This window comes from Nomascus leucogenys, chromosome 17 (assembly GCF_006542625.1).
Source record: "Nomascus leucogenys isolate Asia chromosome 17, Asia_NLE_v1, whole genome shotgun sequence".
Taxonomy (NCBI): Eukaryota; Metazoa; Chordata; class Mammalia; order Primates; family Hylobatidae; genus Nomascus; species Nomascus leucogenys.
In genome coordinates, this window is record NC_044397.1 from 85585676 (window position 1) to 85600235 (window position 14560).

General features: G+C 47.0%; 1 protein-coding gene across 6 annotated transcripts; it reads right to left on the reverse strand.

Moving 5' to 3' along the window:
* Nucleotides 1-875: 875 nt before the first annotated feature.
* LOC100584155 (putative pregnancy-specific beta-1-glycoprotein 7) lies at nt 876-13962 on the reverse strand. 6 transcript variants are annotated; one of them, XM_030797126.1, is made up of 6 exons: nt 13719-13907; nt 12105-12470; nt 6178-6456; nt 3170-3448; nt 2516-2770; nt 876-1566 (listed from the first exon to the last, which is right to left on the reverse strand). In XM_030797126.1, exons 1-6 carry the CDS (start codon nt 13780-13782, stop codon nt 1550-1552), a joined length of 1260 nt encoding a protein of 419 aa, XP_030652986.1. In that variant the 5' UTR covers nt 13783-13907; the 3' UTR covers nt 876-1549. The 6 variants fall into 6 exon arrangements, with proteins under 6 accessions (XP_030652986.1, XP_030652990.1, XP_030652987.1 ...); XM_030797127.1 differs by having other exon boundaries at nt 879-1480; nt 13719-13908; XM_030797131.1 differs by having other exon boundaries at nt 1502-2160; nt 13719-13962.
* Between the last annotated feature and the right edge of the window lie 598 nt (nt 13963-14560).

The window sequence follows — 14560 nt, forward strand, 5'->3', positions numbered from 1 at the left end:
CACGTGGGTCACGTGTCCGCTTGGCAATGGGTGTCTTCCCAGAGGCTGGCGTTACTGCTAGACGAAGGAGCCCTCTAGTGGCCCTGTCTGGGCATAATAGTAGGCTCACACTTGTCTTCTGGTGACTTCTCACTATGTCTCCTCAGCTCCTATCTCTGTATGGCCTGGCTTTCCCTTGGTTATGATTATAGAGCGAGGATTATTATAATATTGGAATAAAGAGTAGTTGCCACCAATAATGATTAACGACATTCATATATAATCATATCTAAGGTCTATATCTGGTATAACTATTCTTTTATATTTTATTATACTGGAACAGCTCATGCCCTCGATCTCTTGCCTCGGCACCTGTGTGGCTTTCCACCCACAAGTGGGCATCTCCATTGGATACAGTAGGTTTTGAAATCCTTGTTTATCCTCTGGGGTCTGGGTCTTGTCTTACCTGTTAGCTGCAGCTGAAAGAGATGTCTGCTAAGGCAATGACACCTGTGGGGAGAAGAAGGGTTCAGCAGAGTGAAAGTAGCTGGGGCTGAGAGAAGCCAGGAAAGTCTGACTCTTAGAAACTATGGGTCAGCAGATGGGTGTCCTCAGGGGTAAATGGGCCATGCCGGTAGCCACTGCAGGGGACTGGAAGAAGGTAAGGGATGCTGGGTATCCCATGTTCTCTGTCAGCTCTGCAGCTGAAGATTTGGGCCCTGGGCTGGTACGGCCCTGCAGCTGGGGAAGGGTGTACAGGGATGGCTGCATATCAGGACCAAGTCCATGTCCTCTTCTTAGGCATTGCTACCGCAGATGGAGGATTCTCTTCAGAGATCAGGCCTGGACACACGGGAGGGCCCACCCCATTCTTTTAAAATTATTTTAAGAGAACAGTATTAGCAAATGTGGTACATGTTTTATTCTGCTAGAATCAGTATTACTGTCACGTTTTACAATGTATCTCTTAGGAAACAGCGAGAGCCAGCCACACAATGTGCATTTAAAGGGGACTCTACTATGATTTCAGCTTTCCTACCTCTTTATAGAAACCATCCTCTCTGCAAACACACAGGCAATATCTCTGTGTTCATTTCCATTGATAGCCCTGTATGCAAGGTGGAGAGAGCCACATTTCCCCTGAGATGTTATGTAAAAGTTTGAGGTTGAGATGACATATCCGACACTCTGTTGTTACCCTCAGAAGCTACTACATGTGAAATTCTAATGACTGCATTATCCTGCCAAGTGAAAGAGGCAGGCATGAGCAAGGACAGTTAAGAGGGGTGAGAGCCTCATCATGATGGGGAGTCTTGTTCTGACATCTTGGGAAAAACTGTCCACAGTGGGAAGTCATCAGCTTGTTGTCCTGGTTTACAGTTTGGGCGGCTATCGTTATGGTATCGAACATTTTGGTGAGCTCTGAGTGGCTCACGCTTCAGGTCCAAGGGTTTTCCCGTGAAATTTACGTTGAGTTGTCCACCTCCAGCTTATAGGGCTTCTGGAACAGCGTGGGTCTTGCTCTTAGTGATTCCATGGGAGAAAATGGAATTGGAGGAACTGGTAGAATTCAAGGTAATGTCCACTCTGCAGATGGATAATAAAAACACAGAAACAATGAACAGGGCTGCAATCTCATAACAGGTGTACTACAGTTTTTATTTTCCACATAATTTTTCTCTCTATGGGCATCTCTAGTTTTACCAATGATAATTTCAGTAGAATGTTTGTTTGTAAAATAGGTTGAGTTTCTTTAAACTTGGTCTGATTCTTTACATAAGTGCAGCAAGAGTAGCAATGGACCATGTGGACGCTCTTTTAAAACTTTCTTTGCTCTAAGTTTTTCAAAGGAATCTCAGATTAAACTTTTACAAAACTCTTGAGAATAGGAAGCCAAACCAAGGCTGACTTCAGACTTTGTCTGCGGTTCATATTGGTTCATTCTATCTATATTCTTAAATATAGCATCCCAGTCAAAGCCTTGGTACTATAACCAATGATTTCAAATGTGTCCTGTTACAAAGAGAGCAGATCGTTACTGTACTTGTGCAAACATGTGTATTACCATAAACATATCAATACTCATGAATAGTTGCCCAATTCTGAGGCAGTCAGGTAGAGAGCAAAAGCAAATGTTTCAATTATCATTCCCAGAAGTATAGTTTATTGAACTGCTATAAGCTATAGATAGATTAAAAGAGAAAAATTCCATAAATCTAGAAAACATACCATTGAAAGAATCAGCAAATTTTCAAATAAAAATCATAAAAACATTATCCTCATTATTATCAATTATTTCAATGAAATCAATGTTTTTCCTGCTTGGTCTAGGCTGGGAATTTTATGAAGATATCAGCCTGTTTGTTAAAGTTTTGGAAGTTCTTAGAGAAATTGGGAGGGTTCAGGAGGATAATTTGGGATTTGCTTGTGCCCATGGGACACAGGCTGGGAATAAAAATGTTTTCCTGACTCTTCTCTGGAAGCCAGATACACTCCACCTAAAGCCCTATTGCCAAGCATGCTGGGATCCACTTACCAGGGACTTTGACTGTCACGGATTTGGAGCTTTCCTTGCCAGTGGCTGAGTTACGAACAGAGCAAGCATAGAGCCCGCTATGCTTTGTAGTAATTTGGGGGATAGAGAGTTTTTGTCCTGATAGGTGAAACTTCCCATTAATTGTCCAAGAATACTCTGCCGGTGGGTTAGAGTCGGCGATGCAGGACAGGGAGAGGTTTTCCCCTTTATGGTAATAGGTGAATGCAGGGTAAATTCTGGGGAGGTCTGGACCATCTGGAGCAAAAAGAATAAAGCCACAGGTGATGTCGTCCACGGGAAGGGGATGCTCCTGGTCTCTTAAAGGAACACAGTGACCTTCTGAGCCAAGACACACCCTCAAGTCCCAGCCAAACCCCCTCTATGTTCACTGAGCGAAAGCCTGAGGTATTCACCCGTTTCTCCCATCGCAAGCTGTGGGCCCCAAGTCTCCCACGACAAGAGTGTCTCCTCCCCTTATATTCTTGGCTAAGGCTGTGCCTACCCAGGTTTTCCCAGGGCAGGGAGTCATGGCCAGCTCGGATGTCCAGAAGTAAAGGTGTCTATACTTGGACCAGAGAGAGACTGAGAGGCCTGGCCTCTGGTCGTTTGGACTTAAGCCGATGTCCTGGCCCCAGAGGAACAAAAGATACTCACAGAGGACATTCACGGTGACTGGGTCACTGAGGATGCCACCATATTGGTCCCGTATTTCACATTGATAGGGTCCTGTTTCATTTCTTGTGACACTGGGTAGAATGAGGATCCTGTTTTCAATGGGTCGCTTTACGCTGGGACTGACCGGGAGGCTCTGACCATTTAGCCACCACATGTAGGTGTAGTTCTCACTCTTAGGTTCGCAGGTGAAGGTTAAGACGTCCGTATTCTCCCTGGGGTTTAAGTTGTTGATGGTGATGTAGGGCTTGGGCAGCTTCGCTGTGTGGATAACAGAGAGAAGATTGTGCCATGTGGCACCTTTGATTCCTCCACAGGCATCCTTCAATCAGAGTGGCATCTCCCACCTCTCAGCCCCCCCAAGTCCTTGAAAGCCAATAGCTGGTGCTTGTGTCACAAGACAGATGCATGATGATCTAAGGGCTCAAAGACTGTGAGGCCGCCTGCTCTTAGGGAAGCACAGACTTTCTCAAGTGTCAATTGAGCAGCAGTTTTGGGTCATGGACAGACACGTCAGTGGGAGTCACAGCCCCTGGTACCCCTCCGAGTCCCTCCCTCATCTGTTGACTGGCTGGCTCACCTTGGGTTCCTGACCTGGAATGTGCAACTGCTGGGCCCTTTCCAAATTCCATCCTAGTTTGCCCCCCTAGTTGTGATTTCCCTGCAGCTTCCACTTCCAAGGACATTCTAGAGATGAGTAATAATGGGACTTCCCATTGTCCTGAAACCCTGAAGATACTGAGCAGCCTGGCCTGGGACTGGATGTTTCAGCAGAAATAACACAGGGGAGACCAGAGTCAAGCCTGGAGGTCAGTTCAGTCATCAGGCAGTGGAGGCACAAGGTGGGGCAGTTTTTTGCAGGTGTTTCATGATGAGTTACTTGAACCAGTGACCTCTAAAGATAGAGCAGAGTACAAGGAATGATCTAGAAAGAGTGAAGGGGACAGGCAAGAACTGGTGGCTTTGGAGCAGAACCATGTTCCCTGTCCTGGGTTCTTTAAGTTTCCTCTCCTTCTGCAGAGGGCAGGTGAGGACCATGTGGATCTTTCCAGAAATACATGTGGACATTTGCAAATGCAGAACTGACTGGTGGAAAGAGTGTGAATGAACTGCTGGAAATCTGGTCCTCATGGGCCATGTGTGTTTGATGGATATGAGACAAATTTGGAGAGAAGTTTTAGAAATATCTTCTTTCATTGGACATTCTACTCTTTGATTCCGTGGTTTTAACTACTCTAGGGACCTCATGTAAGTGGATTCCAGAGTGAATATGAGAAGAGACTGCTGGTTGCCAGGAGCTGGGAGTGGGGAGAATCAGAAGTTGTTCATGGGTGTGCAGTTTCAGTTATGCAAGGTGGGGAGGTTCTAGAGATCTGCTGTACAGCTTGATGCCTATAGTTCACACAGATTGAGTATTTCTTCTGCATAAGACTTAGGACAAAAAGTGTTTTGGATTTCTGACATTTTTTGATTCTGAAATATTTGTCATATACTTACTGGTTTAGCATCCCAAATCTGAAAGATTCAAAATCTAAAATGCTTCAGTGAGCATTTTTTTTTCAGCATCAGATTAGTAGGCAAAAGTGGGTGGTGATAAGCCAAATATATTCTTGCCCCTTTTTTTTTTTTTCCTCTCACCACGTTTCTAGCTTGGTGATTAGTTTTCGGTCAATTCCATACTGGCCATACTGCACTGGTATATTTTTGAAGGCTTTGGGATGCGAGAAAGGCTGATTGCTATTTTCTATGTCATCAGAACTTTCCACCTTTTCGTGGTTGCATCTTTTTCTCAGTGTTTCTGTTGTGGCAGTCATTAATAAGAGCCTGTCAGGTCAGATTTAGGACAGAGTTTTCTAATTCTGCAAAAAATGTTACTGGGATTCTGGTAGGGGTTGCATTGAATCTGCAACTCACTTTGGGTAGTATTATCTTTCTAAGAATATTGATTCTTCCAATCCATGAAAATGAAATGTCTTTCCATATATTGATATCGTCTTTAATTTATTTCAGCAATATTTTGTAGTTTTCACGGTATAATCATTTGACCTTTTTGGTTAAACTTATTCCAAAATATTTTATTCCTTTTGATTTTAATGTGAATTGAAATTCTTTTCTTAATTTCCTTTGAGATTGTTCATTGTTAGTGTACCGTCTAAAGAATGATCTAGAAAGAGTGAAGGGGACAGGCAAAAGCTGGTGGTTTTGGAGCAGAAACATTCTCCCTGTCCTGGGTTTTTGATTTTCCCTCTCCCTTTGCAGAGGGCAGGTGGCTCTTCCCTGATAGTTAGATAGACTGCACTGGAACACATATTGCCAATGCTCCAGGGATCCACTTACCAGGGACTATGATGCTCTTGATTATGAGATTTGTTCCACCAGTGGCTGAGTTATGGCTGAAACAGACATAGACCCCTCTGTATGTTTTAGTGATTTGGGGGATAAAGAACACTTGTGCTGATTGCTGGAACTTCCCATCAATCAGCCAAGAATGCTCTGCTAGTGGGTGAGAGTCTGTGAGGTAGGAGAGCTTGGGGACTTCCCCTGTATGGTAATAGGTGTATGAGGAAGAAATGGTGGGGGCATCCAGGCCATCTGGAGCAAAGAGAATAAAGTCACAGGAGATATTGTCAGAGGGAAAGGAAACTCCTGGTCTGTGGAAAGGCCACAGTGACCCTGTGAGCCAAGTCACAACACTGAAGTCCCAGCCAAATCCCCGCTGTGTTCACTGATCTGGTGCCTGAGACATTCACCTGTTTCTCCCATCACAAGCTGTGGAGCAGAGTCTCCATGACAGGAGCAGCCTCTTTTCTCCTATTGTTGATCAAGCCTAGGCCTACTCTGGTTTGCCTGGGGCAGAAAGTCATGGCCAGCTTTGATGTCCACGGGTAAAGGTCTCTGTACTTGGACCTGAGAGGGACTGAGAGGCCTGGCCTCTGACCATGTGTATTTGGGATGGCAGCCTGGCTCCCAGAGGAACAGAAGATACTCACGGAGGAGATTCAGGGTGACTGGGTCACTGCGGCTGGCACTCACTGGGTTCCGTATTTCACATTCATAGGGTCCTGCAATATCCTTTGTGACACCAAATAGAATGAGGGTCCTGTTGGCTTCGGACAGCTGCAACCTGTGAGTCACAGGGAGGCTCTGACCATTCATCCACCACAGGTAGCTTGCGTCCGGAGTCTCAGGATCACAGGTTAAGATCACAGCCTCCATGGCCTCCCTGGTGTTTAAGTTGCTGCTGGAGATGGAGGGCTTGGGAGTCTCCGCTGTGCAGAAAACAGAGAGAAGATTGCCCTGTGTGGCACCTTTGATTCCTCCAAAGGCGTTTTTCAATCAGAGTTGGCATTTCCCATCTCTCAGCCCACCCAAGCCCTTAAAAGCCCATGGCAGGTGTGTGTGTGTTACAAGAGAGATGCATGGCAATCTGAGGGCTCAGAGATTGTGGGGCTGCCTGCTTTATGTGGCAGAAGCACAGACTTTCTTAAATGTGAATTGAGCAGCAGCATTGGGTCATGGAAAGACACAGGACCAGCAGTCACAGCCCCTGGTGCCTCTCTGAGTCCCTCCGTCTCCAACTGCCTGCCTGGCCCACCTTGTGGTCCTCACTTGGAACATGCAGTGCTGGAGTCTTCTTAGTTTCCATCTTACTTTGCCCCCAGAGGTATGTTTTCTCTGCAGCTTCCCTTTCCAAGGACGTCCTAGAGATGGATGATGGAACTTCCCATTGTCCTTAAACCCTTTGGGTACTGGAAAGCCTGGCCTGGGACTGGGTACTTCAGCAGAAATAACACAGGGGAGACCAGAATGAAGCCTGGAGGACAGTTCAGTCATCAGGCAGTGGAGCCACAAGATGGGGCCGTTTTCCCAGGTGTCTCATAGTGACAGACTTGAGCCAGTGACCTCTAAAGATAGAGGAGAGTCCAAGGAATGACCTACAAAGAGTGAAGGGGACAGGCAAGAGCTGATAGCTTTGGACCAAGACCATGTTCCCTGCTCTGGGTCCATGATGCTCCCCTCCCCCTGTAGAGGGCAGGTGAGGACCATGTGGATCTTTCCAGAAATACATGTGGATGTTTGCAAATGCAGAACTGACTGATGGAAAGGGCGAACATGAACTGATGATGAAAGTCTGGCCCTCATGGACCATATGTGTTTGGTGGATATTAGACCAATATTTGGGAAGAAGTCTTGCAGATACTTTCTCTCATTAGACATTCTACTCTGTGATTCTGAGTTTGACTACTCCATGTACCTCATATCAGTGGATTCCGGGGTGAATCAGAGAGTAGAATAGTAGTTTCCAGGAGCTGGGATCAGGGGAATAGGGCGTTGTTCCGTGGGTGTGCGGTTTCAGTTATGCAGGATGAGGAGGTTCTAGAGATCTCATGTACAGCCTCATGCCTATAGTTCACACAGATAGAGTGCTCCTTATGCAGAAAGCTTAAAACCAAGTGTTTTGGATTTCTCATTTTTTTTTATTTTGGAATATTTGCAGTATATATACTGGTTTAGCATCCCAAATCTGAAAAATTTAAAATCCAAAACGCGCCAGTGAGCACTTCTTTTTAGCATCACATCGGTGGTCAGAAGTGTTGAGTTTTGGAGCATTTCAGATTTTGGATTTCTGGATTTGGGATGCTCAATCTGTAATACTGGAATTTTCCCATAAAAAGTTGTCCGGGGTTTAGACCTCATGTCATGTTCTGACTCCAGTAACAAACAAAAAAAAATTTAGAGGAAACATTAAAATGTTTTCATAAGTGGAAATTTTTACTGATGGTTCAAACATCTAAGATCAATTGCTGGTAGTAGTATTTCTCTCGAGACCAAAATAAGGTTGAGGTGTGCCGTGAATTCCAGCATGATCACATGATGCTCAAAGAAAGATGCCAAAAGTGATTTGAAATTAGCAACTCCTTAAGTAGAGAGAGTTCCGCTAAAAGGACAGAACTGGTCAGTGCGTCAATTACATAAAGGGAGGAATGATGCCAAATTAAAAGAAGCGATGTGTGTTATGTTAGTAAATATAGAAAGAACTCCCTACTTCTAATTTCTGTGCAGAGTTAGGAAAAATGGGGAGGACCCCAAAACTGGTATTGTGAAATGCTTTCTTCATTTTCTCTTAAGCTCAGGAAACACCACTAGGGTTTAAGTTTGTGTGAATTAGGAAGAGTCTAAGTGAGATGCCAATGGCTCGTGTGTCTCCCCACACGAAGAACTCCAACTAATGAAAACGACATCACCATGAGGAAACAGTTGTAGGTGGCACAGGCAGTAAAACCATCAGATAGCGCCCACCTGGCCACCTCCAACTGGTCCCCAAAACCACCAGTATTCCCATTACGTGTATGTTACAGCCTTTGTAGTTGTCCCACAACTACAAAATTTAAAAATTGCTAGTGTCAAAACAAAATATTAAATATGAAGTTGAATATGTTGTTCCACTTTTTTTTCCCCACTCTTTTTGAACTTTCCTGTTTCAGTTTTGGAAGTTTCTATTGACACATCCTCAAGCTAGGGATTCTTTCCTCAGCTGTGTGCAGTCTACCAGTAAGCATCAAAAGCATTCTTCATTTCTCTAACAGCATTTTTTTTTTTTTCTGAGACTGAGTCTCGCTCTGTCGCCCAGGCTGGAGTGCAGTGGCATGATCTCAGCTCACTGCAAACTCTGCCTCTGGGGTTCACGCCATTCTCCTGTCTGGGAAGTAGCTGGAACTACAGGCCCCCGCCACCACGCCCGGCTAATTTTTTGTATTTTTAGTAGAGACGGGGTTTCACCATGTTAGCCAGGGTGATCTCTATCTCCTGACCTTGTGCCCGCCTCGGCCTCCCAAAGTGCTGGGATTATAGGTGTGAGCCACTGTGCCCAGCCGTCTCTGAGGGATTTTAGCGAGTTGTTGACTTTTGAGTTTGTTCAGCTTTTTACTTAGTGTGAGAACCGAGTGGCAAATTTCAAGCTTGTCATGTGCCTGACAGGAAGCCAGAAGTCTCTAGGAAGTGACCAGAGAAAGTGAGCTCCATAGCAGGTTGAGGATGGAGTCACGATTGAAACGGGTGAAATGAGCCCATGGGCTTTGGGGACTGCAGGCCTATCCAGCCTCTGACACCCTGGTGAGTCGTGCAAAGATTACAACAGTGACAGCAAACTAGCATGGCTGACTCCATCTGGCATCTAGTCTCAGGCTGGCTGTCCTCACTCATTCCTGGGCATAGGCCAGGCTAACCTTGGGAGGAATTTAGTTTATGGTTTAACCTTGAAGCAAGAATGAGAATAGTTCCTCCATAAAACTAACACCCTTACTTTGCCCAGGGACTGCCTTTGTAAAACTAGTGGAAGACCATGAGATTAAGATGATAGGAGGGAACTGAATTCTGCTAAAATGTAGGCACAATTTCTATAATTCCTGACTGCTCAAATATCATTTGGCCAGAGTTTACAAAATTTGTAACTAATTGCTCCTGTAGATAACATCACTATTGTAGAACGTGAGATTGGTCTTTTGAGATGTTTCTCATTCTTTTGCATTCTGGCAACTGGCTGACCTCATCCATACCTATGACTAATGGCTCAGCCAGTCATGTGGTCCCTACCTAGAGGCGGATTCAAGCACAAACAGATCGTTTCCCTCCGCCCGCATGATTCCGTCACCAAACAATCAGCAGTACTCATTTTTTAGTCCTGTGCCCCTGAAACTATCCTTGAAAATCTCTAACCCCTGATCCACCAGGGAGGCTGATTTGAGGAATAATAAACCTCCGTCCTCCTGTTTGGCAGACTTGGAGTCATTAAAATCTTTCTTAACTACAAATCACCATTTCAATAAATTTTTGTTTTTTTTTTTTTGTGCAGGATGCCAGAAGAACTTGTCTGGCAATTCTAAGAGTGGATGGAGGAACTGCCTATCCCTGTCCCATGGTCTTGTCCACAGGTCAGCCTCACAAAGGGAAAGAGCCCTGGATGGGAATACAGTGGAAGGTCATTCTCTTAGTGACCTGGGGACATTGGCTCGAGATGAAGCCTGGCGGGAGTGGCAACTCCAGTGATTTCTGCACCTTTCCTATTTCCTGGGAGGTGGGCCAGGCCACAGTGTTAGCGGGAAGGGAACAGAACAGCCAGCCTAGTTAGAGGGAGTGTCTGGGGAAGGCCTAGGGGTGGAGGAAGAAGCTGTGCAGGACAGGGCTTGCCAGTCAGAATGAAGTGGGAGGAAGATGAGGGACACGGAGAAGCAGAGAGAGGCAGAGACACCATGGCAGTGAGCAGTGAGGGCTACACTGACTTCAGAGACCCCAGGGACCAGGTGCCCCCAGTTCCACTGTCCAGGACCAAGGAGCCCTGAGAACCCTCCGGTGGCCAAAGAGCTTCAGAGTTACACGAGGCGGGGTGGCTTTAGGGGCAAGAGGTAGTGGGGGGATGAAACATGGGTGTCAGCCTCTGAAGGACAAGGGACAGGTGTGGCTAGAACCTCCTAGGATTCTGCATCCAAGATCCCATCTCTAAAGAGGTTTTGGATCATTCGATTCTTCATTCGATTCCTTCATTTGTTATGTGAGAGCTCCTGAGTGTGTCTCTCTCGCTGGGCCTGTGCTAGTGTAGGGTGTGAGTGCGGAAAGAAAACAAGGTCCTCTCCTTGATCCTCTCATGACAGTGACATGGACACTTTGGGAAACACACGATTTCAGGTTCAGTGATGGGGGTGAAGATCTGAGGGGGAGGCCTGGACATTTTTTTTGCAGAGACTCTGACGGTTGAGGCAGGTGATTTAGTTCTGGGGTACAGACTAATCAGCTGACCATTTGCTCTCACTCCTCTGAGGTTTGGATGCCTAAGAAGAGAGGATTTGAGCCAATAAATGACTATGGGGTCCTTGGAACCCAGTAAGTCCTCACTTCTGGTGGAGGGGAGGATGGGCCTGTGGCTGCAGACAGACCTCATGTGACCCTGATCTCCCCTTTGTGTTTGTGTGACTCTGGTTGAGTGACTGTGCCTTCCTGTGCCTCAGTTTTCTCTCAGTCAAATAAGCTAAATGGCAAATGGGCTGTGGCTTTTCATGCTATCTGTGAATAAATTTTATATTATTCACAGTCACCTGACCTAATGCTTGGCACAGTGGAGGAGTTCACACAAACAGCATTTATTACTCATTTGCTTCCATGAGAAAGCACCTTTAGGTCAGATGCCTGTGGACAAGCTGCTACCAGGTACATCTTCTCTCTTCTGTTTCTGCTTCTGGGGACATTAGACTTTCTAAGGACTGTCCTAAGCCTCCCAAGGCAGTTGGCTGATGGTCTACAAAGCTTGTCTTTCTGTCCTCTCCACTCTGAGTCTCAGGTGAAGAAAGCTCTGTCCTTGCCCAGATGAGGCTCTGAGGGCTGAGCCCTGGCTGGTGAGCAGGTCCAGGAGACACAGTCCTCAGACAGCTGGTAAATCCTTGGTCCCAGTAAGCCCTGCCCAAGAAGCCACAGCCCAGCCCTGGCACAGGCTCCTCAGCTTTATCTGGAGTAAGGATTTAGGGACAGGGGTCTGGGGTTGAGGTTTCTAGGGCTGAGCTTCTCTGAGAGTATCTCAGGGGGCCCCTCAGGCCAAGCTCTACTCAGTTCTCCAGGGTCTTTCTCAGGGTGAAATTTATGAAGAGGGCATGATGTGCTTGGCTGAGACTGATCTTCTGCTGCTGAGTCCCCGCATCAGACTGTCCTTCCTCTGCAGCAAGTGTCTGCAGGGTCTGGATGCGGGAAAGGAATTCTAATCTGTTGAAATTTGTCTCCTCTGTGTGTGTCCTGCACTAAATGCCCAAACCCCAGCATGGGACATAATGCAGAGAGGGACACAGGCATAGTCCAAGCCTGACAATCCTGTGTGTGTGAAGTAGAAATGACCCCTGCCCCCAACACCCAGGGATCATGTGGAATCACTCACAGTATAAGGTGACAGTGAAATGTCCAGTTACTCCTGTAGTCTCATCACCTCGCTTTATGATGTGTAAGTTGTAGGATCCTGCGTCCTCCCGCGTGACTTTCTGGATCAGCAGGGATGCATTGGAATATACTGTTTCTCGCCCACTGTATGCAGGCCCAGGTATAATTGTTTGACTGTCTGCTATATATGATATAATGTAATGGTAGAGGTCCATCATTTGCCCTTTGTACCACATGTAGCCAGCAAGATTCTGGGGCAAATTGTGGACAAGTAGAAGAACATCCTTCCCCTCAGAAATTTTGGGTGGCTGGGCTTCAATCATGACTTGGGCAGTGGTGGGCGGGTTCCAGAAGTTTAAAAGTGATGCTAGGAGGTGGAGAGAGCATCAGTTAATATTGAGACCTATGTACTGGGGTGAAAAGATGGGGCCCTGGGTCCTGAGAAGGTCTCTTCAATCCTCAGCCTTGAAGACACACACACACACACACACACACACACACACACAAAAGGGGCATGTGTGTTTGTGTGTGTGTATGTGTGTGTGTCCTACTGTCCTACTAGGTCAAGGTCAGCAGCATGACCCCCATTCCTTCAAGACTTCTGACCTTGGCATTTTTCTGTTTGGAATCCTCTTCCCCAGGGATCCGCATGGCCCCCTCCACACTGCCCTCAGGTCCTGCTCACATCAGAGCATCCTTAGACTTCTTTCCTGACACCTCCTTCAGAGACCCTGGGTCTTCCCTTTCTGACCTTTCCCTGCTCTGCTCCCTCCAGGGTTCTTGTCAACACCTGACCTCACATTTTAGATCTCTTTGCATGTCTGTCTTCCTCCTCATGACAGTGTGAGCTCCGCGAGGACAGGGACTTTTGTGATCTTGGTTGCACCCCAGTGCAGACTGCACTGGAAGGAACAGGCTGCAGACTCCTGTAGATGTGAGAGTTCTCAGGGACCTCTACGCCCTGGGTGTTTTTTTTCCCCCCAATTGTTGAGGTTTTTTGCTGAGGACAGTGTTTCATGCCCTGCTTATATTTTTATTTGAAGTATCACCTGATATAGTTGTTATTATCATTTTTGAAAATGTGGTGGCCCCTGATGATTAATCAGGAAAACAGAACACTTAAGATTTTCCTACCTCTTACCAATTCCGGTTCAATGTGGCTTTCCTGTTTTGACCCCTGTCCCTCTCTGGTGTATTTTCCCCTATCCAGGCTCCAACAGAGCCTCCTTTCCTTTTTTTCTTTTCTCTTTTTTTCTTTTTTTTTTTTTGAGACGGAGTCTCGTAATGTCGCCCAGGCTGGTGTGCGGTGGCGCTATCTTGGCTTGCTGCAACTTCTGCCTCCTGGGTTCACGTGATTCTCCTGCCTCAGCCTTTCGAGTAGCTAGGATTACAGGAGCACACCACCATACCTGCTTAATTTTTTGTATTTTTAATAGAGACAGGGCTTCACTGTGTTGGCCGGGCTGATCTTGAACTCTTGATCTCGTGATGCACCCACCTCAGCCTCCCAAATTGCTGGCTTCTTTTATTTTTTAGAACCCCATCCTCTCCAGGAGAACCCATCCAGTGACTATACTTCCTCCTCCTGTCCTCTCCCAGGAAGTTCTCTCCTCACCTGTGAGCAGGAGCCCCTTCCAGGTGATGCGCTGTGTGCACAGAGGGGCTGAGAGGGGCCCCATGGTCTCTGCTGCCGGCGTGTTCTCCTCTGTGGAGATGAGCCTAGGATCCAGAAGCTTCCTGAGCACGGCTGTCAGCTGTGCTGTCCTTCCTCCTTCTGCGCTGAGCCTCTTCCCGGGGCAGGAGCACTTCTCAAGCTCATGGGCGGGGTCAGGCCCAGGAGACCTCTCTGTCCCCTCCTCTCTCAGTCCTGCCTCTTTGTCCCTCCTTCTGTTTTTCCTTTTTTCTGTGTTTCAGGCCCTGGGAATTGTGGAGGCCTCTGCCTTTTTCGGCAGTGATTCTTTCACCAAACCTCAACACACTCTTTGTGCAGACACACACACACACACACACACACGCACACAGAAGAGACACACACAGACCCACACAGTCACACACATACCCTGCAGGTTGGGCAAGCACAGTCCTGAGCCTCAGCCTCCTGCTGTCCCCATGGCTCTGGGTCGGGTGCACATTCATGGCCTTTGCCCTCTTTCATCCCCATCTGGCTCTCCCCTTCAGTGCAGGAGGCTGCAGCTGCACCAGGTCCCTGTCACAGTGACGCCCCATTGTGCTGCGGGTGAGCTGTGTGTTGCCTGGTGAGAGGGACCCTTCCTTTCTGTAATCGTGTCTAGCTTGGCTGCAGCTTCCAAAGATGGACATTCAGGACCTGGGTGTCCCAGAGGAAACTGTCCTTCCTGGAGGTGTGCAGGGTGAATCTCTCATGCCTCTTGGGAGGTGAGGCCTGTGCTGGTTGCTCAGTGGGGGCTGTGAGTCCCATAGTCGAAGGGACAGTTCTCG

What these genes read in the sequence shown, in the direction of transcription:
- LOC100584155 (XM_030797131.1), bottom strand. Translation starts at nt 13,782, where the DNA reads ATGGGGCCCCTCTCAGCCCCTCTGTGCACACAGCGCATCACCTGGAAG. An exon ending in AGTCACCCTGAATCTCCTCC is followed by an intron (nt 3,449 to 6,177) that starts GTGAGTATCTTC and finishes TTATCCACACAG; the next exon opens with CGAAGCTGCCCAAGCCCTAC. An exon ending in AGTCACCGTGAATGTCCTCT is followed by an intron (nt 2,771 to 3,169) that starts GTGAGTATCTTT and finishes TTTTTGCTCCAG; the next exon opens with ATGGTCCAGACCTCCCCAGA.